General features: G+C 43.2%; 1 protein-coding gene across 1 annotated transcript in view; it reads left to right on the plus strand.

Moving 5' to 3' along the window:
* Positions 1 to 27950, plus strand: part of ptprt (protein tyrosine phosphatase receptor type T) — a gene marked incomplete at its 5' end in the record, with an annotated part of 328852 nt that overhangs the window by 99431 nt on the left and 201471 nt on the right. Inside the window, one exon of the mRNA XM_084025273.1 lies at positions 12800 to 13093. Within this exon, the coding sequence (XP_083881399.1) occupies positions 12800 to 13093 (294 nt within the window). The remainder of the gene's footprint in view (positions 1 to 12799; positions 13094 to 27950) is intronic.

The following is a 27950-nucleotide window of genomic DNA, read 5'->3' on the forward strand; positions in this document are numbered from 1 at the left end:
AGAGGCTCATGGGAGTCTCCAGTGTGTGTGTGTGTGTGTGGGTGTGTGTGTTCTCAATTTGGTGAGTGTGTCTGCAGCCGTTATTGTGTGTATTTGCGTGTATTTGTGTGTAAAGAGGTAGCACCTGTCTGGAGGAGTGGGGTAATCACTTCTTATTTCCCATGATTCTTTGCTCTCCCTTGGGTGTAAATACACTCCCCCTCTGATAGATGGAGGTTGTATCGTTGTGTGGTGAGTGTTTTGATTAGTGTATTCTTTGTGACCGGACACGGTGTGTGTGTGTGTGTGTGTGTGTGTGTGTGTGTGTGTGTGTGTGTGCGTCCACTTCATTATAATAAGTAACAGGCCTGGGGGAGGTGTATGCACACACTCACACACACACACACACACACACACACACACACACACACACACACACACACACACACACTGAGCAAACAGAAAGCAGTCAATCCCGAGGACTTGGAGGAATGTATTTATATGAAAGTCAGCAGCAGTTCAGAGCTGGTAAATAAACTGGAAGGTAGGAAGGATGCAAGGAAAGAATTACGGGAATGAAGGAAGGAAGGAAAGAAGGAAGGAAGGAAGGAAGGAAGGAAGGAAGGAAGGAAGGCAATATTCAGAGATCTGGAGGTGATTTTTATGCTGCATTTTCCAATAATATTCAGTCTGGTTCATATCTATGGAGGATATTGGTCATGATTAAAAGTCCAAATAGAAAATAAAATGTGTTTTAAAAAGTTGCAACATTAGCCATGTAATAAAATAAATATGATTATTTTACTACATGGCTAATGAGGGCAGAAATAAATGCTTAAATTTACATTTAGGGCATTTAGCAGACACTTTTGTCCAAAGCGACTTACAATAAGTCAAAGTAAATTTGTCAAAAGAAGGAAACAAAGAAACCACAACGTATCATTGCTGATAAAGTAAGAGCTAAAAACTAGAAACAGTGCTATGATTAAAGTGCTATAGGTAAGAACATAGAAGTGCTTTTTTTTAGAAGGGGGGGGGGGGGGGGGGGGGTCTCAAATGACTCAGCTGTCCTGACATTAGTCGGGAGTTCGTTCCACCACTGAGGCGCCAGAACAGAGAAGAGTCTGGACTTTGCTGAGCGACATTTGTTTGATTTCAGCGATGGTGGTACCAGCCGGCCAGCTGAAGTAGAGGAGCGAAGTGCTCGCTTCGGGGCATGAGGTTTGACCAGTGTTTGAAGGTAGATGGGTGCCGTTCCATTGATGGCCCTGAAGGCCAGTGTCATCGTCTTGAATTGGATGTGTGCTGCAACAGGGAGCCAGTGGAGGTCACGGAGGAGGGGGGTCACATGGGAGAATTTGGGTAGATTGAAGATAAGGCGTGCTGCAGCGTTCTGGATACGCTGCAATGGTTTAATCGCAGAGGCCGGGAGTCCGGCCAGGAGAGAGTTGCAGTAGTCAAGGCGGGAGATGACCAGTGCTTGGACCAAGAGTTGCGTTGCATCCTTTGTGAGGAAGCTCCGAATCCTGCGGATGTTGTAGAGGGCAAATCTGCAGGATCGGGCCACAGCAGTGATGTTGGGGGTGCAGGATAGTTAAATGGAAATACTTAAATGAAAAGCTCGATAGAAAAAAATCTATATAGTCATTTACCATTTTAAATGTCATCTTAGATTGTAAAACATGTAATCAAACCTAAATGCAACAAAGACAAGAGAATATGAAACTCAAAATGGGAAATGGAAAAACATACAATCCAATATACAATATGTACATGGCCAGGCAAGAGCCAGTCAGGGGGCCTCGTTGGGTCGATGAGGAAAGTGTTTTCACTAAAAGTGGAGCTTAGCAGTGACACCAACTATTATAACGCAGCACTATCATTTACATAATTATGGTCAAAAACATACTCCGTTTGACAAGATGACAACTCACTGCGTTAAACCAGAAATATTGAGTAATGAACTTTGGGACCTGAGTCTTTTTTATTTTATTTCAGTAAAACACATTTACAGCTTTTACAAGTAAAATGTGTCCAATATAAATATGTTCCAAGTTGGAGGTTATCATTAACACTTGATCCTCTTAGCTCATCGGGTCTGTGTGTGTGTGTGTGTGTGTGTGTGTGTGTGTGTGTGTGTGTGTGTGTGTGTGTGTGTGTGTTTGTTTACCAGTTTGTTGTGAGATGAACTGATAAGTTCAAGCAACTGCAAAATGTAATGTTACTAAGAGTGGATTAAGAGAAGAAAGGAAACTCTAATAACACACACATACTGACATTGTCACATTCCTCACCTTCCTAATCAATCAACAACGTCATCACCATGAGATCGTCAGCGTCAGCAGCGACAGTGTTCATTAAAAAAACATCACTTCCTGAATCTCTCCTTGAGCGTCTGTCACTAAATGAGCTCCTCAGCTCACTAACACATCGTAGACCTGGTGGTCCTCGTGCTGCATCATACCTCCCCGTTCTTCTGGAGTGACCGGCTGACATTAAACAACCAGAGCTTCCTGAGGAAAAACAGCCTGGACTGGGCCTTTGTAAAGATGCTACTGGTGTTCTCTTCCCAGTCAGACTAACGAGGCAGGTGGCTACCATGCTACCAGCACAGTGAGCTACTAAGACCACTTCAACACTTGGGTGTTAAGTTGATCTTGAATTATGAAGCTAACCTTGTTAGCAGCTTCACACCAGAATCCAGATGGATCCAGATCCAGTAAGGTTGCTGGTGTTCATCAGATCCACCCGTCAAAATGCCGACTGGAGGCTCTACAAACCAATGGGTGACTGCTTCTCATATGCTCCTGTAAAACCTCAGTGAGTCCAACACTTACCGGCTACAAGGCATCACATCAAAATGGCTGCTGCTGCATTTTGGCCCAATGAGAAAGTCCCCTCTACTCCTGTATAATTTCTGTGACAGACACATTCTTGACTTTGTTTAAAAGATGATCCCCGATCACATCTGAGAATGTGACGAGTCTCTAAAAGAGAGGCATCAAACGTTTGTCACACATGTGGTTTAAATGAAACCAGCAACGTGTTCATCATCACCGAGGAGAATGTGAGAGAAACACACAAGTCCACGATCGAAATGTCTGCTGGTTAAAGTCGAAGCCAGAGAAAACGACTTTCCATTCAGCGTGTAATGGTGTAACGATTAAATTAAAAGTCATCGTGGGGAAAACGACAGAGGAAATGGCTCATGTTATCATCCTGATAGTAATAATTATGACTCTCTCGCTCTCTCCGCTGTGGAAAAACACATTTTGCTAGACGATTGTGATTTTCGGTGCAACGGATTTTTCCATCTTTTCCGCCACCTGGGTGATATCTTTTCCTCTCCTCTCTGGTGGGTCGAGGCCACACACACACACACACACACACACACACACACACACACACACACACACACACACCACCACCACACCACACACTCTTTTCACTTCCTCTATCTTGAATCTGTCTCCCTCTGAGAACTCTGCAGAGCTCTGGAAGATTTGATGGCACTTTTGGATTTGCTGCAAACACACGTGTAAACAGAAATACACACACACACATAAACACACACCCACACAGGCACTATGATGTATGTTATAAACTGGCAGCAGAGAGGTGATAAAAAACTAATAATACCAACAACACAACTATTATTCCTAAATCTTCGCTCCCTTGCCTTTTCCTTCATTTCTATTTCTTCCTTTATCTTTTTTTAACCTACTCTTCCTCTAAATGTATAACTGTGTGTGTGTGTGTGTGTGTGTGTGTGTGTGTGTGTGTGTGTGTGTGTGTGTGTTTGTGTGTGTGTTTGTGTGTGTGTGGTGTGTGTGTGTGTGTGTGTGTGTGTGTGTGTGTGTGTGTGTGTGTGTGTGTGTGTGTGTGTGTGTGTGTGTGTGTGTGTGTTTGTGTGTGTGTTTGTGTGTGTGTGGTGTGTGTGTGTGTGTGTGTGTGTGTGTGTGTGTTTGTGTGTGTGTTTGTGTGTGTGTGGTGTGTGTGTGTGTGTGTGTGTGTGTGTGTGTGTGTGTGTGTGTGTGTGTGTGTGTGTGTGTGTGTGTGTGTGTGTGTGTGTTACCCTGGCTGTCAGGTGAAGCAGGCAGTGAAATGAAGTGAGGACCATTAAGATTGGAAGGACCTGATAACAGCCACCACCATCTCTCTTTGATTCAGTCCCTGAATTCAACGCCCCTTTTCTAACTTTCTCTGTTTTTTTAAACAACTTCTCTGTAATTCCTCTACATCATCATCATCATCATCATCATGGTAAATGGTCCTCATTTATATAATGCTTTTCTCCAAAGTGCTTTACAGTGTTGACTGACATTCACCCATTCATTCACACACTCACACACTGACGGCGGAGTCAACCACGCAGGGCGACAGCCAGCTCGTCAGGAGCAATTGGGGTGAGGTGTCTTGCTCAGGGACACCAGGCACTCAGATAGGAGGAGCCGGGGATCGACCCAGCAATCCGCACTACCTCCTGAGCTAATGCCCCCCCATCATCATCATCATCATCATCATCATCATCACCTTTGTGTCTAGGTAGACACAAACTGAATGGCTGCTATCCAAGAAAGGCATAAGATATGCTAAATATAGGCCTTAAAATAAAGAAAAAAGCAAAATGTGTGGTTGTGGGGATATGTTTTGGACATTGTGCTGTCTAGGGGCCAATCAGACAGAGGCAGGTGACTAAAAACCGTTGTCTTCCTATGGTAGGGCGTCTGCCGTTACTCCTCTCTTCGCCTCACCTCGTGGTTTTTGACACATTGGGCCCTAGTTTCGTGGCGCAGCGCAGGGTGGCGGAGCCGGCGTAATGGTAGACCACTATAGTAGACCTCTGGGGGACCACAGACTAGAGTTCTCAATGGGTCGGGTCGGCCCTACAAACCCGACGGGACCCGCAGGTTTCGGGCCGGGTTCGGGTCTTAAATATAAGCAAGTGACTCGGGTCGGGTCGCACCTCGGGCTTAATTTTTTCCGCTCAGTGAAAAGAAAAATGTATAAATCATCGCTGCTGTTCACCGTAAACAAAGTCTGGCTGCTGCGTGTACGTGCATCATGGAGAGGGGCGGGGGCAGACCTGACGCCGCTGCGTGCACGCCTTTAGCCTGGAGATATATATAGATGGAGTTGGTGGGCCGGGCCGGGTTCGGGCAGATAATCCATGTTGATGTGTCGGGTTACATCGGGTCCGGGCTTTAAAAGCCACGGGTCGGGTCGGGTTGTAATTTTCAGGCCCGTTGAGAACTCTACCACAGACACAGGAGACAGGATTTGTTTCCTCCATTTAGGATTCATCAACTTCAGGACGACAATGCTGATAGGTTTAGTCATTTTTGCCTTTCCGTTTGGTGTGAACACACCTTAACACACACACACACACACACACACACACACACACACACACACACACACACACACAGTTTAAGACATGATGTACAGATATTCAAAATAACACTGAGCATTAATATCGACACATTCTGAAACTTAAACCTAAAAGCAGACATAATTGTCTTGGGCTTTAATAATTAATGTACGTGCAAATGTACCAAGTAATGTACACACACACACACACACCACACACAAACACACACACACACACACACACACACACACACACACGAACAGTGCAGTAAAAAAGTAGATTCATACTGTTTGTAGCCTCAGGGTGTAGTAACATGGGTCACTTTAGAGTGTGCACTGCGTCTTCCTACAACAATGCCTCAGGAAACACGAGATAAAACCTTTATGAGGCCAGGACTGTTGCACACACACACACACACACACACACACACACACACACACACACACACACACACACAGAGTCACAGAGTCACAGGTCTCTACTCCGGCTGCATCCCATTTTAAAACTTCATGAGCCCTTCTTGTCTTTACTACAGCGTGAGTTTGTGTTCAGAGACACTAAACGGTGCTCTGCAGTAAGTCGAGTCCTCTCTTCATATTCAGAGCTGGTTTTATTAGTGAATGTGAATTTGAATCTATTTTTTCAAACATCCAATGCAATGAGATGCATATAATGTACCGTGATGGATACACAAATGAAATGCAAGGATGTGAATTATGTTCTGTTTCAGGACTTATGTTATGTTACCACTTGATCCTCTTAGCTCATCATTGAAAACACAGCTTGTGTTGATTTTGAACACTGAAACATCGTCTCCAGAGTCCCTATCTTCTTATCAAGCGGACTTAAAGTTGATTTAAAAAGATTAGCTCACCACCTTCTATGATTGGTTGATGTAATTTTATCATCGGTTGGTACTAGCTGTTGAAAGAATAAAACATATTTTTTTTATATAAATATAAGATGTGTCTACATATATTATTACATTGGTGAACAATATGAGCAGGGATGTGATCTAAAAGCATTAACACTTGTATGGTCTTCACTTTTGGGACCCTCCGGTATCCCTCAGGTCAAATTGACCCGGGACATGGTTGAGTATTAAAATCAATTGTGATACAAAATTGTACTTAATAAACTATTAATATAAATTGTCTTTATCTCAATTCCAAACAATAGTTATATATATATATATATATATATATATATATATATATATATATATATATATATATATATATATATATGTTATAACTATTGTCCCTCCCTCAGTATATTGGTGACTCTAAATTAGCCGTAGGTGTGAATGTGAGCGTGAATGGTTGTCTGTTTCTACATGTCGGCCCTGTGATAGACTGGCGACCTGTCCAGGGTGTACCCTGTCTTCGCCCAATGACAGCTGGAATCGGGTATATATATATATATATATATGCATTTTAAATGCATTGTCAATTATGTTTCTGTGGAGACCTTTTTTGTTCTAGGCCAAGCAGTTTTAAACATTTAAAGGCACAATATGTAAGAAATCTAAAGCAACTGGCCGTAAAATCATCTTAATATGTCATAGAGACTCAGGAATAATGATCATATAACATAATGAACTCACCAACAACAACAGTACAGCCAAAATATTCGCATTTAAAAAAATCTTTTGCGGACCGCAAATCATGTTTATGTTTTGAAAACATGTTTTGGCACGTGGCGCCACCCACTGGCGTCTACAAATCATTGCAGTCAGTAGAGTCTCAGCTGCCGAGCGACCACGGGTTGCCAGTTTCGACTGAGCTACAATGGCGGAGGCAACGAAACCCAAAAGAGCTTGTTATGATTCACAAAAACGCCAAGATAAAAACCGAGGCAAAGCGAGGGTCTATGGGGATGCATTTGAACGGTGGAGACAGTAGAAAGCTGAGAGGAATTTGAAATCGGATGCAGGATTGGCTACTCTTCTCCTAGACGGGTAAGTTGAGCTTGGCTAACTAAGTTAGCATCATAGCTTGACGGGGATGGACATTTCAAATACTTTGAACTGTCGAGTAACGTTATTCATTTCGATCATAGAAACAAACGTTAGCAGCACAGACGTCGGAACTAGGGGTGCGGCCGCCCATCCGCCCCCCATCAGCCTCCCATCGGCATCCGAGCGCTCTTTCCCAGCCTTGCGCAGGTTGAAAACCTGGCTGCGCAACACTAGGAAGCAGGAAAGACTAAAGGCTGGATTATGCTTCCGCGTCGACACAACGCAAGGGGGCTTGCGGACCCCTTACGTCCTTGCGGACCCCCTTACGTCCGACGCAAGGGCCTGACGCGTACCTCCCAAAAATCCTAGACGCGCGTCGAGGCGACGCAACAGCAACGCAGCGGCTTTGGCTGTGATTGGTCCGCTAACTACATCCGCTGGAGACCGCTATCCGGTTTCCACTCATAAACACCGGCATTTAAACTTTTAAAAGGCTACTTTTATTGTTTGCACCTCGTTTTATTGTTTGCACCTTCTCGGTTTTGCACAAAGAAATAAAACACCAAGTTCTGAAAAATTGTGGACGTTTAAAGCCGGAAAGTAAACAAATACGCTATAACGAAGCTTACGATGATATACGTCAAGAGTCTCGGTCGGTCGGTCAGTCTTTACAAAAACCTTTGTCAGTCTTTACCCTTGCGTTGTGTCGACGCGGAAGCATAATCCAGCCTTTACGCATTAGCCTACCAGTGTTGGGAGTAACGCGTTAAAAAAGTAATGCATTACGTTTTGCTGTAACGCGGTAATGTAAGGCATTACAAAAAAAAAACTGGTAATATTTTACTCGGTACAAATCTCAGTAACACGCGTTACAATGCATTTTAAACCCGAAATCAATTGACTCTACATTCGCGATCGCGAGATGGGCATACGCTCCACTTTTGGAAAAGTGTGAAAGCCGGTCCGTGTAACTCTACACTATGTTAATTAAGCGCTGTTGTTAGCAGGCTCCATGAGCTGGACACCGACTCACGGAGCGGCTCCCGGTCGGTCAGAGCGCAGCCGACCCGGCACACCGAGGATCAACAGCTGAGGGGCGGCGGCGAGGAGGCGGAGGCTCCGATTCTCCCCGTCGGTTTTGAACCGCTTTTATGTCCGCGTCATAACGCTTTTGGTGCGTGTTTAAAACTGTAGGTTTACTTCAAAACGCTGAAACTACTTCAGACGCTGTCAGAGCGTTTATGAAGAGTGTTTAGAGCTCCCCTAAATGTCTCAAAGTAGACTTTCAGGTAATTTCGCGGCATAACACAGCGCTTTCCGGGTCATTAAAAAGACGTAGCCTACGGCAAAATCTGGAATGAAAAATGGCACTGTTATTTCATCCCCGAATCCCATTCATAAAAACAATATCTAATATCAGGTAACGAGTCGTTTTCCGTTTTTTAAACGAATAACGAATACGAGTCATTTTTCCGTTTTTCGTTCTTTTATTTTGAAGCGAAAAACGGGAAACGACTCGTTATCCGTTTTGCGATTGTTAACTTCAAAACGAAAGTCGGATGGCCGCAACGTACACGGACCGTTTACCGGGTTCATGAACTGAGTTGTTGGTGCTTCGTTTTATGTGTAGACACCCAGAGCAAGCTGCTGACGAGGTTTGGCGCTGTTTTGAGCAATGTTAGTGGTTTAAAAATGCGATTTTGAAAGCGTGTGGCTGTTGGCCCCATGCTAACCCACTGTTTGCGATTTTGGACTCTAGGTCCCGCCTGTGCTAGCTCTGAACTGCGTGATGAGCGAAAATTACTTCCTCCACGGCTTAGTTGATGTATTTTCATTCAGAAAATAGCTTTATTTTCAATTTCCGCCAAACTTACACTTTAATCATTGTGTGCGTCTCTCCCCCGACCGCCGTCCAGCTTGCTGACGGAGGATACGCCAACAGCTCTGGCAACCTCGAGTCTGGAGGGGAGGGGGTGGAGGGGGAGGCGGATACGACTCGCCACAGTGTTTTGAATTTGAGTGTCGTACCGTTTTTGGCCACATTCTTACATATGGCGCCTTTAAGCAGTTTTCAACATCAAAACAAAACTAAACAAAAATAAACTAAACCAAACGTGCTACAAAACTACAGAGTTAGGTTAAGACAACAAAATGACTTTACTAAAGATATCTGTCTCTTCAGCATGAAGGCCAACTGTAGTTTATAAGATCAGAGTCTGTAGTTCCTGTATACCTGTGAGGAATAATAACAACAACAACAATAATAATAATAATAATAATAATAATAATAATCATCATCATAATACATTTAATTTCTATATCACAAAATAAAATCTCAAGGTGCTTCATACACAGGCAATTACAGTACGAAATACTACACAATTTTCACTAAAGAACCATGCGATTTGAACTGATAGGTTGAAATAGGTTTAATACAATAATGAACTTCAAGACTCAAGTTTGAAAATAATAAAAGAAGACGTAAGATTTGAGACAATATTTAGTGATTTAAAAGGAAAACACACGAAGAGGAGTGTGTTTGTATCTCAGTATGCACAGATGGATGTGTGCGTGTGCGTGTGTGTGTGTGTGTGTGTGTGTGTGTGTGTGTGTGTGTGTGTGTGATGGCGGTGCTAGCTGGTGTGTCTCTGGGCTGTAAAGGAGGAAACAGACGGCGGGAGTGATTGAACGTTCCTGCTCGTTCTTCCTGCAGAGAAACATCAGGAGAAGTCGTTGAATATAAATGCTGTTAATGGAGAGTTGAGTCTCTGTTAAAGTTGTAAAACACAGTTAACAGGCCGCTGTTACAGAAGTGTTTAACCACAGCTGTGTCCTTTATAAAGTATGTCACCTGACCAGTTCCTACTTTCGGTTTTGAATATGTTCGACAACGTGTTTATTCAATCCAACCTCCTTTTAAACAAGTGTAGAAAATAACAGCAGTATGAAGTTTACTGAGATAATACATCAAGAGAGAAGTGGAGTCATTTTCTCATTGACTTTTATACAAGCATACGTCTTTTTACAACCAGAGGAGTCGCCCCCTGATGGCCAGTACAGGGAATGCCATTGTAAGGCACTTCAACTTCGGCCTGCAAAACTGGAGGTTGCTGCCTGGTTGAAATGTACCTTTAGTCACAAAAAACAAGCTTTCTAAAATACAAAATTCTGTCAGATGTTCATGTTTGTGTCACTTAGAGTTAAAGTCAAGGTTAAATGTGTAGGAGGAACTTTCCAGGGCAAGTGTTTGTGAAAACAGTGCCTCTGTAGGTTCTTAAGGTTTAAGACAAATACATTTTTTTAGATAATGTGACTCACACGACGGTCTTTATTTCATGATGATGAAGATCATTATTTTCTTTTAATTTCCTTCTTTTTAATGAATTCACTGCCACTTCATCACAAGAACAAAGACTCATGAATGTTAAGATGGTGAACATAATGGCACACATACCGTATTCATTCAAATACATGCAACACACACGCACATATAGATACTTATTCTCTTTCACACACACACACCTCCATCTAGTCGAGATGGAGGCGTGTGTGGTGACTGACAGTTGATTCATCGGTCCTGCAGTCACCATACATATTCTAATGGGGCTTTGAGGAAAGTAAGAAATTGGCAGAGTGAGCTCAGGACTTTGCTTTTAGACAGCGGGAGGAGAGGGGCCATTATTCTTAGTGAGCATATCTTAGCTGTCAACTGAAAAAGCACCTGCCACAGAGGGGGGAAAAAAACTAAAAGATTAATATTGAGCAACTCCAGACTTCAATCTTTAAATTATTCTTTTAGTCACACTTGTTTGAGAATCTGACTGTGACACAGTGTGCATTGTTTGAATGCTCCATCAGTATTTGAATATAATCAATTCATGGTTATGTCAGTTTGAACATTTTACTTACATGTCTGTAAAACATTTAAATGTAAAGATATTTAGAGGTCTCGATATGCTACTGAAAGTAGGCCAGACAATCACTTAAATATTTAGAAAATCTGCACACAGCTCAACAAGAACATGTGAAAGAGTAAGATTATTGTTTGTAGCACACAGCATGGTACAAATTGTTTAACAGACCACTGTGGCGATAATGAAATATTGGAAATGTTGAAGAACTAGGCCCATATTTTATGTCGAGATATGAGAATAAATTAAGGGGAGAAAGAGGAGGGATGACATGCTGAAAAGCGTCCCAGTCTGAAACAAGTTGTGCTATTTCATTTTATCATTTGGTCAGCCTCTTGGACTCTTTGGCCTCTTGTTGTTTAATAGTTGTCGTTTTATTTCCTAGTGCAAAGTGTACAATGACAATTCATTCTATTGAATTGAAATTCAGGAGAACACAGAGCTGACCACTTTCTTTCTTTCTTTTCTTAATCAGGATCCTTTTTCATGATGGACACATAAAACTCATCTATGTAACAATGCAATGTCTAGAGTTAGGGACACAAAGTATTAAATAGTGTGATGGGGGTGGGCAGGTGATCGGCTAACAAAGAGATTTTGTTGCCTGAACCTAATGTTGGTTGCGTTGTATAAACGGTACTTCCAATGCTATGCTCCAACCAGTGCTGTAGAGCGAATCTAGAGGTTTGAACAACGTTAACTGGGTTTCACGAGTATATTTTACCATCTGGCCTGCATCCGTGTGAATGAGCAGATCCACTTTATACTATCTGCAGATGTTCTTTGTAAACTGAATCAATCATCAGTTAACTGCTTTTATTTTTCATTTGTTATCCTGATATTCTCCCTTTCTTTTACTGTCTGCGTGTAGATTTGGGGTCGAAATGAAGGACTCACTCCAATACTTTATCAACAAACCCAATTCCACTTCAAGAAATTCCTCATCATATATCATTTGTGAAGAGTGGGTCTAATGTTCTTCTTTTAGACTTTGTCTTTCTCATTAGTATTGTCTCTATTTTTCACAATTAATATGGAGGAGGTTGGATATCTCATTTTGAAAGAAGCTGCTGTCTGGAGTTTGGTTTAGACACATAACAAGCAGGGAGTAATAAACCATCCTATGCTTTTAGGCTTGACAGAGGCCATTATTTTAAATTGGCATAATGTGAAAGTCTAGTGGCAAAGTAGCTGTCGGCAACATGTCAACGCTGTGATGGATTAGTGGGAGAATTCACTCTGTAAAATGTAGCTTTCAGTGGAGAAGTTTAGTTGTCTAATCATACTGGTAACATTCAACAGTCTGTGGCTGTTATGTCAGATTACATGACCGTTACAACACAATATACAAAAAGTTCTTCCTCCAAGTTGTCAAATCCTGCAGCTCGGTCAGAGCTCCAGAGCTTCCAACTATGACGCTCTACGTTACATGCTAAGTGTCTTTTCAAAATAAATTTCACAAGTTAGGTTGAGACAACAAAACAAATGAGTTAGGTTTAAGAACAGAGCATGGTTGACATGGATTTGACTGACTAATGAGTGATGTGATATATTAATCACCTCTGATCTCTTTCACAGCTCCTCCCACCCCGATTGCTCCACCTGAACTTCTCGCTGTTGGCGCCACCTACCTTTGGATCAAACCCAACGCCAACAGCATCATCGGTGATGGGCCGATCATCCTGAAGGAGGTGGAGTACCGAACCACTTCGGGTAACTGGGCGGAAACCCACGTGGTGGACTCCCCCACCTATAAACTGTGGCATCTGGACCCAGATGTGGAGTACGAGATCAAGGTCCTGCTGTCCAGACCTGGGGAGGGAGGAACGGGACCTCCGGGGCCGCCACTGGTCACCAGGACTAAATGTGCAGGTCAGTGACGCCTCTTTAATTATTTCTTTCTATTGTTGAGGATTGCTCCGTTATGGTCGTATGGAGTATGAAATGCCATGCAAGCAAATATTAAATAAATAAATATAGCTATGAAATAAATGAAATATCCATCCATCCATTGTCTTCCGCTTATCTGGGGCCGGGTCGCGGAGGCAGCTGTCTGAGCAGGGACGCCCAGACTTCTCTCTCCCCAGACACTTCCCCCAGCTCCTCCGGGAGGACCCCAAGGCGTTCCCAGGCCAGCCGGGTGACATAGTCACTCCAGCGTGTCCTGGGTCTTCCTCGGGGGCATCCTGTACAGATGCCCGAGCCACCTCAACTGGCTCCTCTCGATGTGGAGGAGCAGCGCCTCTACTCCTAGCTCCCCCCGTGTGACGGAGCTCCTCACCCTATCTCTAAGGGAGCGCCCCGCCACCCTGCGGAGGAAGCTCATTTCGGCCGCTTGTATCCGGGATCTTATTCTTTCGGTCATGACCCAAAGTTCATGACCATAGGTGAGGGTAGGAACGTAGATTGACCGGTAAATCGTGAGCTTCGCCTTTCGGCTCAGCTCTCTCTTTACCACGACGGACCGATACAGCGACCGCATTACTGCAGCCGCTGCACCGATCCGCCTGTCAATCTCACGTTCCATCCTTCCCTCACTCGTGAACAAGACCCCAAGATACTTAAACTCCTCCACTTGAGGCAGGAACTCTGGAGGGAGCAAGCCACCTTTTTCCGGTCGAGAACCATGGCCTCAGATTTGGAGGTGCTGATCCCCATCCCAGCTGCTTCACACTCGGCTGCAAACCGCCCCAGGGCATGCTGGAGGTCCTGGCTCGAAGGAGCCAACAAGACCACATCATCTGCAAAGAGCAGGGATGAAATCCAGTGGCTCCCGAACCAGATCCCCTCCGGCCCACGGCTGCGCCTAGAAATCCTGTCCATAAAAATAATGAACAGGACCGGTGACAAAGGGCAGCCCTGCCGGAGTCCAACATGCACCTGGAACAGGTCTGACTTACTGCCGGCAATGCGAACCAAGCTCCTGCTCCGGTCGTACAGGGACCGAACGGCCCTTAGCAGAGGGCCCCCGACCCCGTACTCCCGAAGTACCTCCCACAGAATGGCACGAGGGACACGGTCGAATGCCTTCTCCAAGTCCACAAAACACATGTGGACTGGTTGGGCAAACTCCCATGAACCCTCAAGCACCCTGCGGAGGGTATAGAGCTGGTCCAGTGTTCCACGGCCAGGACGAAAACATTGAAACACAAGCATTGTTCCTCCTGAATCTGAGGTTCGACTATCGGCCGAATTCTCCTCTCCAGTACCCTGGAATAGACTTTACCAGGGAGGCTGAGGAGTGTGATCCCCCGATAGTTGGAACACACCCTCCGGTCCCCCTTTTTGAATAAATTAAATATATTGAAATATATAAAGGAAGCAATAAATATGAGTGAATCAGTGATGCTTTGTATCTAATTGTTAAGTTTACTTTTTGTTGTATTTAGATAATTCCATGAAGTTGTTCCAACTTAAAAATGGCTAGTGAATTATCTTGTTCTTTTTAAGTGCAGATAGAGACTCAAAATGACCACAGAAACACAATTATTATATTATTATCACATTTATCTAATATTGACTTGAATGGCATTCCATAGAGATTCGGTCATGCTATGCTGACAAGAAGCCGTTGCTGTGATATTTGCCCAATGTAGTAGAATAAAGGTTGGAAATTATGAAAGTTTGGTTTGAGTCCGCAAGTCAAATGTGCAAAAGAACAGGAGAAAATCAGTTCCTCATGGGAGTGAGGGCCCAAATCAAAGATGATGATAATTGTGATGTTGAGAAGGAGCCCAAAGATGAAGAAGAGGTGGATTGTGGGGGCTGGAGGAGGAAAAGATGGAGGGAGGTTAGGTGGGGGCAATCATTGTGGCGGTTCATTTGATAAGTTGACAATCAGATCTCTGATGTGATCTGGTTGACGCAGCAGGAGGCCGCCGTCCCCCGACTCTCTGTGGACGCTGTCTCGTCTCATCTGTCCTTCCATCTATCTCTCTCTGCTGTTGTTGTCTTTCAAACACTTTTCTTTTCATTGTTCCTTCCCTTTTCTGCATTTTACTTGATCTTCCGCTCCATCTCTATCACTCCTCCGTTCTACATCTTTCTGTCTTTCCGTTTATCTCCTCATCCTCAGACTTTTCTTTCTTGGTTCTCCTTCTGCATCTGTCTCTTGTTATTTACTTTTAAATCTCTTCTTTCTCTCATTCTATTTTTCTTCCTTTCTTCCCCTCTATCATCCACTCTCTCTCGTCATCTTTCCCCCCTCTTTTCACTCTCCGATCTCTCCATATCTACATCTTTTTTTCTTTACCTTTTATTTCACTTGCCATCATTCTCATGCAGCCGTTTTTCTCGAGAGCTTTGTGTAATGTGAAGAAACGAGACAAAGGCTTTTTGTGAGTGATTTGTCGGCCGCGGAGGTGGAGGGAGACGCCGAGAGGTTGATGAAGGTGTGAAGCTGCTGGTCTGAATAGAGATGCTGCTCAATTTACGTCTTTCATTCAGTGGAGAGACTCAATCTGAACAGAGCTGCTTTGTTGAATTGTCTCGGGTTTATCGGGTGTCTTTATCTGACCCGCAAGAAGTTGTACAGTGTGTGTGTGTGTGTGTGTGTGTGTGTGTGTTGGGGCTTGTCAATCAAGAAAGTTGTGTTAATCTTCAACTCTCTGGTTATTTGATTTAACGGGATGTGTGTTGAATTTGGACATATTCTGGCGAAGAAATTTCTCTCCGTCCCTCATCTTCCTTTCATATTCTATTTCCATCTGATTCTTTAATATTAGAGGCAGGCATTCAATATTTTCCTATTGTTAAATAAATCCCTCCTCTAACCTTTTTACGGCCCAAACCTCCTCCTTTGTTTGTTACAACTGAAGATGCTGTATTATTGTCTTTTCTCTCAAGCCTAACACATCTAGTTTAATTTATTAAACACTAGGACAGAAAGAAGAAGGAAATTATGCAATATCATCACCTCTCTGTCTCACTCTCTGTGCCTGTCTGTCTCTCTCTCTTTTCAGACTTTCACTTTTCTTACACTAAACATCAGTGACTCACTTTGTGTGTGTGTGTGTGTGTGTGTGTGTTTGTGTGTGTGTGAGTTTACTTGCAGTGCATGTTAGCCACCAGTCTGATGGACAGGCAGACAGACAGACAGACAGACAGACAGTGTGTGTAAAGCGTAGCTGAAAGTAACATGTGTTTCTGGACTGGCGGCCTCGGTTTGAGTTGAGCTGTCACAACCACTCACTGTGTGTGTGTGTGTGTGTGTGTGTGTGTGTGTGTGTGTGTGTGTGTGTGCGTGTGTGTGCGTGCGTGCGTGCGTGCGTGTGTGTGTGTGTGTGTGTGTGTGTGTGTGTGGGTGTGCGTGCGTGATGGGATGTGATTGGAGCAGGCAGGTATGACAGATGTTCAAAAGCCTGCTGGCTACTGGCAGTGTGTTGGTGTTGGTGTGTGTGTTTGCCTCCACACCTTCTGTGTCCACCTTTCTCTTCCTGTTAACTTCTACAGTCGTACTCAGGCATCCACCACACGGTCTGTGGTCCACCATCATCTCCTCCTGCTCATCAGGTCCTGTAGACGGGGCAGAGCCGCCATATTGACTGGGGGGCAGCCTTTTAACTCGAACACCTTTTTACACGTACTTTACATTGTTACGTGGGGTTTAACATTGTAACACTTGGTTGACATTGTAACGCGTGGTTGACATTGTAACACGAAGTTGACGTTGGAACGCGTGGTTAATGTTTTCCATGTGGATGATGTGATAGTTGTGGTGCGGTTTAATCAACAAAACTATTTACTGTGAGAAAAAAACATCATAATTTGGCTTGAATAAATACGCTGCACTATGACTGAAGCGTCAGGCACTGCATCATGTGACTCAGTGATGAAACGTGACTAAACATCTGTGTTTGATTGGCCCATCCCCCCTCCAGTCCTTAGAGGACTTCCTGGATCTTAACACTCCATCAGCTGCTGAGTGTCTAATAAAGACTTCATGAATGAATAATGAAGGTTTACATTGGAGTTAGTTGAAAGCCTGATGTGTCTCACAAGGACCCTAAAGGTTTTCTGGTGCGTCAGTATCACAAGCCACTTGCCAAGTGTCAATATTTACATCTTGAAGCTGCTTCTTGTAATATCTTCAAATATAATTCATTTTGATATATTTGATTAATTGTGATGCGGTGTAAAGATTGTAAAAAAACGTCCAGATTATTGGAAATATTAATGTCATGCAAATGCATCATTAGTGTAAGTATTTCTTAGAATTAAAGGACCTCAATTAGCAGATTACTTACTGTCAGCTTTGAGTAATGATGTTGTTCAAAGACTTTGTTTTGTCTGTACATTAATATAAACTCACTCAGAAAACGAAGATTTGAATGTCACTTAGTTTTGATTTAGATTTTTCATATATTTAGGGACAATCTTACAGTAAAACTACAAGTTCAAAAAAGCCATACAAAGAAACATTAATATTGATAATATAAATCAAGTCCCATGGCTGTGGGTATAATACTGTAACCCTCAAGTGTCAGATGTAAGACTATCTCAATATAATTCATTAACTTTGTGCTAGTGTTGCATTGCTTTGTGCTTTTTTTTATTATCTAATAACATTCTTGCTGATGTTCATTTTTCAGTAGCTACAAATCTGAATAATTGTGGAATATCCATGTTTATACAGCCATATCTGTAAAAACAAGTAGAGTGAAATAAACACATACAAGCAGTTAATTAAAAGACAACGCAAAATATGAAAAAAGAAAACTCTTATAACCATGAAGTGCAATTCCTGAATTAAAAATGCTGTAAGATAATTAAAAACAGACAAACGTAACAATAAGTATAATAAATATGGAAAGTGTGCAGGTTAGCAGTCTCATGTCCAGGGGGAGGAAGCTTTTATGGAGCGTTACACTGAACTCTTCTCCTCTCCGGTTGTCTTATCTTTTACCTGTTAGACCGACGCTTTAATGCCTCCCTTCGTCTTCGGCGTTGTGAAAACATCAGATTGTCACACGGGCTGAGGAAGTGAGTGTTCCAGCACTAATGGAAAACAATTCTGTAATTACACCACAGTTAGCTTTGTGCTTGTTGAGACACGACTCACTTGAAGTTTAGCTGTTGAGCCTGCTGTGATCTGTGTACAATAAAGCAGCAAAGAAACAACAAAAGACTCCGCTGATGGCTGGAATCGACATTTAGCAGTCGACGTTGCCGAAGGGAGTGATTTCTGTTATGCCTTAGAGCTGCGTGTTTCACAGGATGTGTGATTTTGTCAAATTAAGTCAAACACACTCCAACTCTTGCTGAATGATACAAAGGAAAACTCCCATGATTCTCGTCTTCATGACTAATCCAGTATCAGGGATTAATGAGCTAGAGTTTAGGTCGGCCCACCACTGTTTCAGGATGAACTCTAACAATAGATTTTTAGTGGGAGGAGCCTCTTCCCAGCTATTCCCCACAGACCAGCTATATTAGGTGGTCTTGGAAATGAAGGTGGCTCATGGATCTAGAATCTTAATTGTACTCTCAAAGTGCATCAAACTGACAAAATTTAGGGTGAAAATTCTTGCAATGTATACAGCAGGTTTGTTCCGGCATCGTGCAGCCCGACTCAGTGAATAATAAACTTGGCAGCAGATTTAGATTTTTACAGAAGACGTGTCGTATCATCAGGATAACTAATAAGAACAGGAGCTTTTTCTCCACCAGCTCCACCTTCCGTCTTTGTTCCACTGTCCTGCCGGATGCTGCAGACCGGCTGTCGCTCAAAATAGGATTCAGGCCATTTCACCCTCAACTGGCGCCGCGGCGGCTCCAGGGAATCCGACAAGGATTTCAGCCATGTGCCTCCTGTAGCGTGGCACATTTGTGTGAGTGCTGTGAAGAGTAGATCTAAAATGAACCCTCCATTTTGCTGGAGGCGCAGCGAGGACACAGCCTTGATAATGATTGATTTCATCATGTGCACCCCCCCCCCCCCCCACACACACACACACACACACACACACACCTCCTCTCTACCTCCCTTCCCTCCATCTTCCCTTGACTCACTCCTTCTTTACTTTTCAAGGCTTTCCAACAATCCATCACCCTGTTTTCATCTGGATAATGTCTCTCTATGCCCACCTCTTTTCCCGAAACGACACTCAGAGGACCGGTCGTTCCCTCACTACTCCAGCATTGTGACCTCCATGCTTTTCTGCTTTCTGTCTCCTGATTTCAAATGAGCCTCTTTCTTTTCAATCCATCCCAGCTAATCTTTTTCTCTTAACTTAGCAGTGTTGCAAACACATCCCGGTGACATTTAGCCGTCCTCCCTGTCGTTCTTCTGACCCTCACTGACGACGCCTGCATGCACACATTCATATTCCACTATTAGTCTGAGTATGACGTGTGTCACGTCAACATCATTTTCCATTTGGATATTTTCAATTAGATCTTATTCTTGTCATCACCTATGTCTTATCATCATCACATGAATAGATCATTTTCAGATGAAGACGTGTGATACTTTGATATTATTTTTTAGCAGCATTCTTTGCACATGTATACACCACATTCACTGGGTCTCAGTTGGTGTTTTTACTTTGTGACACACGTCCTTTCCTTTTTACGTCCAGCTCTGTTCGTCCAGCCACGAACCAGTTTGCTAAGCATTAGTAAAGCTGGAGTAGAGATGAATGGCCGAAAGAAGAGGAGGAAAAACACACCTACTTTTAACATTATGAAGGACTTGGAGAGCAACAGGTTTTTGGATATGAACAAATATCACAACAAAAAACTCTTCAAGAAGGAGGTTGAAGGAATGAAAGAGGAAAGCTGAATTCACACCAACAAGTCCACCCCCGGAGCTGAATGTAACAAGCAGCTCCGGCGTGGTTTGACGTGATAAACGACAGGTTGGGGCCTCGACCTGCCAAACAGCAGAGAACGGCGTCGGCCCCGGTGATGAAGATGTGATGGCGAGCTCCTTAAATGGACCGGATGATGCTGGTTAGAACAGGGACAACGACTGAACTAAGGTTATGTTACTGGGAATAAGAGTGGAATATTAATTTTCATAAAAATATGTTAGACTAAATTGCCCTTATCATAAACTGTGAATATTAGCCTTGATCCTTCTCTATATAAATGTCAGCTCTTAACTTTAACATTTTCTCCTCAAAGTGCATCTCACTTCCTCTACTTCCACTTCTCGTCTGCTCCTTGTAAATTAATATTTTTTATATGAAGGATGATAATGTAAGTGTTGGCTAATAAGTTACCTAATAAAGATGGACTTTTAATTCACCCGCTGTGCATAAATCTTCTTTTAGTATCTTTTCCTCCAACATTTCCCTTCTTCCTGTCTCCTTTCTAGAATGCACTAATGTGAATGTTGGCCAATATGCAGCAGTCTATAAAGATGTACAGTAATTCACCTGAGGGTTATATACTACAGTCTCCTCCCCACACCTCGCCCATTTCTCTTAGAGTACATCTTTATGTGGAGGATGGTAATGTGAGTGTTGGCTAATGTGTTGCTCCATAAAGATAGATTTTTAATTCACCTGCTGGGTATATACTGATTTGGCTGACACCACTGCTTCATTCTGCTGAGCCAAGCAGTTTAGATATAGTTTAGGGAGTGAATCAAATACAGGTATTAAGTAACAGTCACGATGTGTTTTAAACAGCTTTACATTAACCAAATAGTTTTGTTTTATGCCTAAAAAGACAACTTTTCCTACTTATCTGATTACATGGCTGATGAAAATAAATATTCCACGTAAATATCTAATCTCCCAATCACACGGCAGCAACTTGATGCATTGAGGCGTGTAGACATGGTCAAGACGATCTGCTGAAGTTCAAACTTTTCAAAAAGAAAGGTGGTTTGAGAGACTTGAGCGTGGCATGTCACAGATGTGAACTGAACTCCCATCATGCTCTCTGAGTCCTGCTCTCTTCTCTTCTCCCTCACTGTGATCTAGCTGTTCAGATTCGGACTCATTTCTTGATAAAGTTGAAGCTTCTAATTCCGTCCAGTCCGCCGGCCGTTTCATCCTCCTGTCACACAACGAGTCACTGGAAGGCATCAGACACAACTTGTAATAGGCAGCTGTACGTGTGGACTGTCAAACTGTCAGTTATTAGTTATTAGTTCTTTTAGTTATGATCATGATATCAGCCTCCCTTTAAAGACACGGTGTCAAGGCTGTCAATCAAAAGAGGGAAAGCGAAACAAAAAACTAAATAAAGGTTTTTTTCATTGAATAAAAGTTTCATTTTTCCAGGAAATATTCACGATTTAGATTGATTTTAATGTTCAAAAGCAATCAAATGTCACCATGATTCCTCTGTCCCATCACCTGATATTGAAACAACTACGAATAGAGTGCCAGGGTCAACCATAAATAATAATAATAATAAAGATAATAATAATAAAAAACGAATCAAACTAATGAATGGCTCTGACACACAGCTAAATATTGGACTTCATTTGCTTTCATCAAAGTTGAAGAGAAATCAAGCTGTTGGGTAAAAGTTGAACTCGGAAATCATATTGATTTTACAGGTGTGCTTCTATTTGATGGATTAGTAAACCTGAGTGGATTAAGTTGTTCTCAACCATGTATGCTTCATGTACATGAACTCACCTTTGATTCACCTGAAGAACACGAGCCCTTCACATTCTCCTGCTGCAAAAAACAGCTTATTTCCATCTTGATGCTGCGCAGCATAAAGGAGGCTTTTTTTTTGTCAAGCAGCTTGTTTCCAGCATGCTCAAAGCAATGGCAGCAATTCACATGGAGGCACAAAGACGTCGGGCTCTGCTGCTAAAAGCTCCCAGCTCAGTTGTGAAGAGTTGCCCTCATTCCTTTCACCCTAGTATTGTAGAGATGAGGCAGTGAACGATGCAACAAAAATTGCTCCCACATGGTCGTTGTAGTGGCCTGGATGTGATGAGGATGAGACATTATATAACGGTCCATCTATTATATGCTTTATTTTTTTGTAGGATGCCAGAGAACCTCAGAGGTTTGTGAGTCCAGATCATAAAAAAAACTTTAATCGTCCCATTTATTTTTCGTCTGAGTGAAACTCTCATGTCATCACAACCAGAGAAGCTCCTCTACTACACATATTTCTTGACATGAAAGTCCTTTTTTCTCTCTCTTGTCCTCAACTGATCTATTTCTTTACGGCTTAGTCTCTCAATGCCTGTCATGTCTCCATCCTCTGTCCTCCCAGTCCTCCCAGTCATTCTTCAGGTTTTCCCCTCATCCACATGCAGACTGACAGCCTCTCAGAGTTCCTCATACTGTCTTTTGATGTCTTGTCACTCTCTCGGCTTCGTCTCATTGTGGCTTTGTTGCACAGCTGAAATCCTGCTTCTTGCAGAGAACCTGTTTTACTGGCTGAATGGACAGATCCCACTTTGTAGCGCTGACATGCTTGTTGTGTCGGGCTTACAGTCATATCTGGATTCAACTTGAGAACAAACTTTTAAGAGTCCTTGTTCTCCAGTTAAATCTAATACGGCGAATGTGTTTTTGGGGCCAAACTTGTTTAAACCACCAGACCCTGTGTTTAAACCAGTAGTTGAAGCTGTCCAGGGTCATCAAAGTGTTAAGTAACTTAGTAGTGAACTCTGTTGCTATCCTGTCAACAACCAAGTAGCCCCGCCCTAAAGCATCCCCTACTTTCTGGTCTATCTGAGTCTAAATGGACATAATGTACTAAATGAACATCATGCTGGATTGAAGAAGACTTAAAACTAGAGATAGGGACCATAAACGCATGTTTACAATGTTTATGCTCATTTACTCATAGACTTCCATATAATCAGAGAGGAGTCGCCCCCTGATGGCCAGTAGAGAGAATGACAGTTTAAGGACCTCCAGCATTGGCTCCACTTTTCAGAACCAGACGTTGTTGCCTGGTTCACACCAACCATGAACGGAATTTTTGCCGCGACTTACTTGCTCAAGTTTGACCATGAGATCATTAGTGCTTATTGGCATCACCCACACAAGAAGCACCATAGAGAAGGCAGGGCTTTTACCCTCATGTAGACACCAACATGGTCTCATTCTGCTGAGCCAAGCAGTTTAGATATAGTTTAGGGAGTGAATCAAATACAGGTATTAAGTAACAGTCACGATGTGTTTTAAACAGCTTTACATAAACCAAATAGTTTTGTTTTATGCCTAAAAAGACAACTTTTCCTACTTATCTGATTACATGGCTGATGAAAATAAATATTCCACGTAAATATCTAATCTCCCAATCACACGGCAGCAACTTGATGCATTGAGGCGTGTAGACATGGTCAAGACGATCTGCTGAAGTTCAAACTTTTCACCAGGGCTTTTACCCTCATGTAGACACCAACATGGTCTCATCCATCATGGCTGAATCACCACTATTAACGCCGAACGCCGGCCTGTCTGAGTTTTTCACATCATGCAGAGTGCTAGAAACGCCCTCATGTTCACTGACTGTATAGTAACATAATCACTTCCAATGAAAACAAAAGCAGAGACCTGACAACTCCTTAAATCTTCCTAGTAACAGCCTCTATTCTCAGGGTGTGTTATCATTCTGTCATGGTGGAGCAGAAGGGAGTCAAGGGTGTGAAGTTTGTCTGTCTGAGAGCTGAAGTGAGAACTACTTAAAAACCAGCGTCAGACTGCAAAAACACCAAGTAGTCTCATTATTGAGCACAAAGACACAGACATGAACAGTCAAATGAACACAAACTTTATTTACCAGCCGTTCAGTTTCCCTTATGAGGTCAAAACATGTTGTATGTTCATGAGCGTGCAGATGTGTAGGTCCACAAACTGTAGGTTTCACATACAGGACAAATACATTAACATGCAGACTCATATGTTGGTCTCACAGCAGTGTAACGGCTGCAATCAACACTTGAGAGAGCTGTGAGTAGGCAGGGTGAGAGAGAGTGTGTGATGTGTGTTCATGGATATCAGGGGAACTAGAAACTTACTACAACGCACTAGGATGAGGAACAAATAAGAAAACACTCATAATGACAATGATTTCCCATAATCTTCCAGGATCTACTGTTGACTCCAGTCCAGTCTCACAGCAGGTCATTAAATAGTTGGACACTAATTGTTTCATTAAAACAATATCAATGTAAAGCTAATTAGGAACCGTTTTCATGGTGGACACATGAATCAAACTCATCCATGTTACTAGTAAACGTCCAGAGCTAGTGATGTGAGGAAGACTATATGGTGGGGGGCAGGGCTGTAATGGAGGCTAAACGCACGTAAACGCCATTTACGCACCTCTGGAATTTGGGAAATAGCATTTACGCACCTCCAAATACGCACATCCGACTTTAACCACCCGACCAATCTTGGACACTGTTTTTTTAGCTTCTTCACCCATTTGCATTAAGCTTTGTATCGTTAGAAATCCGGTAGAATTTTGGATGGTCATATATCATTCCTTCATTTTCCCCAGAGACGGAAGATATCTGTATCCTCCAATGACGCAAATATCATCATTTTGCATCATCGGAGGCTGCTTTGGTTAAAGGGGATAAGACTACAACACTAGTCCCTCATGTTTTCAACCCGCCTATAGGGGGTGGGACCCACTGATGCTACAGACCTATTACAGATCAGTGGTGGGACCTCACTTCAGACTTGGGGTGTGAGCGGAACTGGACCGGTCCTTTTAAAATAAAAATGTTGCTCTGCGCTCTGTCCAAAATCCACTCATCGCGCTCACATGCACCGATGCAGAGGTGTTTACTCCAAATGTGTGCAGGCGCGACTTGTCAGTGAAGTTTCAGTCATGTTCTCTGTGAGACAGCGCTTCTTGAAAACAACGTAAAGCCATGCGTTTGGCCGTTTGGTGTCGGAGCAGTGTGAGTGCAAACAGTAGGGGGAGTGGGAGTGACCTGCAGAGCTGTGTGTTGTAGTTGTTGTCTTCCATCCAAATGCGCAAAAAGTCATTCTCAGTCAAGGAGGCACCAAATTCAAAATGTATTTTATATTTCAACTACATATATGACCCACTTTCAATACAGATTCATGTTTTCACCGGTGAACTATTCCTTTGATGTTGTGCTGACTGAGCGACACTAAAAGAAAACGTTTTTGTGTCGCTCAACAGGAAACCAGCTCATTACATGTTGTGACTTATTTGATGAACTGCCGTGAGACTGTTGGGATGGGGATCTTTTTCTGTTTTTGTGCTCCCTACTTTTTTTCTGGAGGCCTCTTGCAACAAACACCATGGATTCTGCGTAATAAGCTGCTGTAGCTCACAGGGAGGTGACACACACACATACAAATACGCACACGCACACACACACACACACACACACACACACTAGGCCAACGAAGCAGGGTGTGAGGAGGAAGCCAGGCGAGCACAAAAGAAATAGAGGTCCATTATTAGAAGAAAATGTTTCCTATTTTGCCCACAAATAAGTTGCGCACACACACAATGCTGCAGGGCTGTCCTTTTGTTGCGAAGCCATTAGGATCCAATTTCTCCTTCATTAAGTCTGGGTAGGAGGTAGTGTAGAGCTGCTAATTGGCTAGCACACACACACACACACACACACACACACACACACACACACACACACACACACTTAGAGTCTAAATGCCCCTTATCTTCCTCCAAACCAGAAACATCAATAAAAGCCTTGTAGCAACAAAGCCTATACACACACACACACACACACACACACACACACACACTCACTCACTCAAACACCAATAATAATCCAGAGATGATACCTCTAGTTCCTCGAGGACAAATAACAAGACAGACGGTCAAAGTTTATGTCTTTAATTGAGCTGCACAATCACCACATGTGATGGACGAGTTTCTAACGATCGGTTACATCGTGCTGGTTTCATTGTGCCGGTTTCTAGCGATGGGTTTCTAGTGACGAGTTTCTAGCGAAGGGATTCATTGTGATGGGTTTCTCGCGACTAGTTTCTAGCAACGAGTTTCTAGCAATGAGTTTCTAGCGACTAGTTTCTAGCGACTAGTTTCTAGCGACTAGTTTCTAGTGACGAGTTTCTAGTGAACAGTTTCTGGCGAACAGTTTCTAGCGAACAGTTTCTAGCGATGGGATTCATTGTGATGGGTTTCTAGTAACGGGTTTCCAGCAATGTGTTTCTAGCGAAGAGTTTCTAGCACCAGGTTTCATTGTGCCGGTTTCTAGTGACGAGTTTTTAGTGACGAGTATCTAGTGACGAGTTTCTACCTACGGGATTCATTGTGATGGGTTAGCGCGGGTTTCTAGTGACGAGTTTCTAGTGATTGCATTCATTGTGATGGGTTTCTAGGGGCAAGTTTCTAGCAAAAGGTTTCAATGTGATGGGTTTCTTTCCATGGGTTTTTAGGGACGGGTTTCATTGTGCCGTTTTTTAGTGACAGGATTCATTGTGACGGGCTTCTAGTGACGTGTTTCTAGTGATGAGTTTCTAGCGAAGACTTTCTAGCGAAGACTTTCTAGTGAAGAGTGTCAGCAATGGGTTACACTGTGACGGATTTCTAGTGACGAGTTTCTAGGGATGGGAATAATTGTGATGGGTTTCTAGTGACCAGTTTCTAGCTAGAAGTTTCTAGCAACTAGATTCCAGCGACGAGTTTCTAGCGAAGACTTTTCAGCAACGGGTTTCATTGTGCCGGTTTTTAGCGACATGTTTCTAGCGATGGGTTTCATTGTGCCGGTTTTTAGCGACATGTTTCTAGCGATGGGTTTCATTGTGACAGGTTTTCAGTGACGGGTTTCATTGTGACGTGTTTTTAGCGAAGTTTTTTTATTGTGACAGGTTTCATTCTGACGCATCTCAGTTGGATCTGCCCTCTGAGTCATACTCTCTCGCCGCCTGTTTCTGTCAGGATGAGATCAGAGTCATACTTGTTGGTTGCAGTGAACAGAGCCAATCAGTTTGGCACCAGACTATCAGCAGCAGCTGGTGAGAAGACACTCACACATACACACACACACACACACATACTTGGCCGTCCCTTTTGACCAACTACAGCAGTGAAGTTAGTAAAAGTGTGAGCGTGAGTGAGAGAGAGAGAGAGAGAGAGAGAGAGAGAGAGAGAGTGTGTGTGTGTGTGTGTGTGTGTGTCAGACAGGATGAAACCCATTAAACAGAACAGGTCCAGTTTTAATTGGTGCTCTTTGGTAATTGGCCCGTTGGGGCTGATTTGCATTGTTTCCAGGGCAACAAGCTTGTTTCTCCATATCCAAGCACAGCGGGAGGAAACAGGGGAGAACAGAGAGGAGGGAGAGGTGATAGGGGGGAGAGGGGTCAAAGAGAAGGAGAGAAGAGTTGAATCTAGAGAGAGGAAATAAAAGAGAGGGAGAAGAAGGCTGATGAGGGAGGAGGAGGAGTGGGAGAAGGCAAGGGAGGAGAACGAGGAAAGGAGTTTGATGGGAGTAAAGGAGAAAAAGAGGGGAGGATGAAGGACATGGTCGGGAAAAAATTTAATGACATTAAAGGTGGAGGTAACAAGCAGGGAGTAGAGGATGTGTGAAAGGACGACTGAGAGGAAGGTGGGTAGGGGAAGGGAGGATTATTGGAAAGTTAAGTGTAAAGAGGAAGAATAAATGGGAGCAGTTTTACACCTTTAGTTTCCGGGGATGAAGGCTTCACTCCATCTTTGAGAAGCTGTGAATGAGAACAGTGGATTAGAGCCGAAAGCTGCATTTTCTGACACAAGAAGTCAACGGTACCACACGCTGAAACAGAAAAGTGACGGGGTCAGTCAG

This window comes from Eutrigla gurnardus (assembly GCF_963514095.1).
Source record: "Eutrigla gurnardus genome assembly, chromosome: 2".
In the NCBI taxonomy this organism is placed as follows: domain Eukaryota; kingdom Metazoa; phylum Chordata; class Actinopteri; order Perciformes; family Triglidae; genus Eutrigla; species Eutrigla gurnardus.